Consider the following 925-nt stretch of genomic DNA (forward strand, 5'->3'; position numbering starts at 1 on the left):
TTTTGTTGTTGTTGTTATAGTCTCACCCTTAAATGTTGGAGTATATCAGAAGCAGAGTGGCTTGTTTGACTTCCACATTGTGGCATGAATACACAAAATCTGACACTATGCTTGAAAGGGTAATAAACCTACAAATGTAGCTAATGTCCCTTCACTATTGTTTCTTTTCCCAGTCAAGCCAGCTAGACCACCACCTCCACCCCCAAGAGCTGCTGAGACAGCTCTGACAACAGAGGATGCTGACACGTGCACAGAAAGCGCTGACACATACAGCTCCATAGACGAGGGAGGCCAGAACGGGGAAAAGACGACGGAAAATGAAGAAGAAGAATCCCCAGATTATGACGACATCCCTGTCGAGGAAGACACCTACACAACCATCTGCGAAAGCCAAGCCGAGGAAGAATACGCAGAGGTGGGCTCTCCAGGGAAACATACGGCTGTTGAACAAGAGGCGGACGAAGGAATGGTGGACAATATCTATTACGAGGGAGCGAGCAACGCCAAGGAAAATGGCATGGAGAAGGTCATCGATGACATCTTCAACGGCATCAGCTTCAACCGTGCTTCGGAACTGTACGCCGTCAACAGTGGGCAATCCGAGGACGAAGCGAAAGACTTGTACGCTCGGGTGAACAAGCCGAGAAGATCGTGGTCGAACGATGTCATTGCCCCTCCCCTTCCACACGCCTCCATCGAAGGAAAAACGTTTGCGTTTGATGAGATTAGGGACATGCTGGGTGACATGTGGATCGGAGAGGACACAATCGAGGATCTGACGCCCGATTGGATGGACGACGGGCCTTCTGCCATGGACCAGCTCAAGCAGTTTGTGGAGAATCTACCAGGCGATCAACCAAAAGAGACTGTAGAGAATGGTGACTGAGGCCAAATTCTCCCGACAGATGGGCTCTTTTATACATTA

General features: G+C 49.6%; 1 protein-coding gene across 1 annotated transcript in view; it reads left to right on the forward strand.

Annotated features, from left to right (window-relative positions):
• LOC118429699 overlaps positions 1-898 on the forward strand; it is a 14,031-nt gene extending 13,133 nt beyond the window's left edge. The window contains exon 10 of the mRNA XM_035840300.1: positions 174-898. Within this exon, the coding sequence (XP_035696193.1) occupies positions 174-886 (713 nt within the window). The 3' untranslated portion in view covers positions 887-898. The remainder of the gene's footprint in view (positions 1-173) is intronic.
• The last annotated feature ends 27 nt before the right edge of the window (positions 899-925 follow it).

This window comes from Branchiostoma floridae, chromosome 13 (genome assembly GCF_000003815.2).
Source record: "Branchiostoma floridae strain S238N-H82 chromosome 13, Bfl_VNyyK, whole genome shotgun sequence".
NCBI lineage: Eukaryota > Metazoa > Chordata > Leptocardii > Amphioxiformes > Branchiostomatidae > Branchiostoma > Branchiostoma floridae.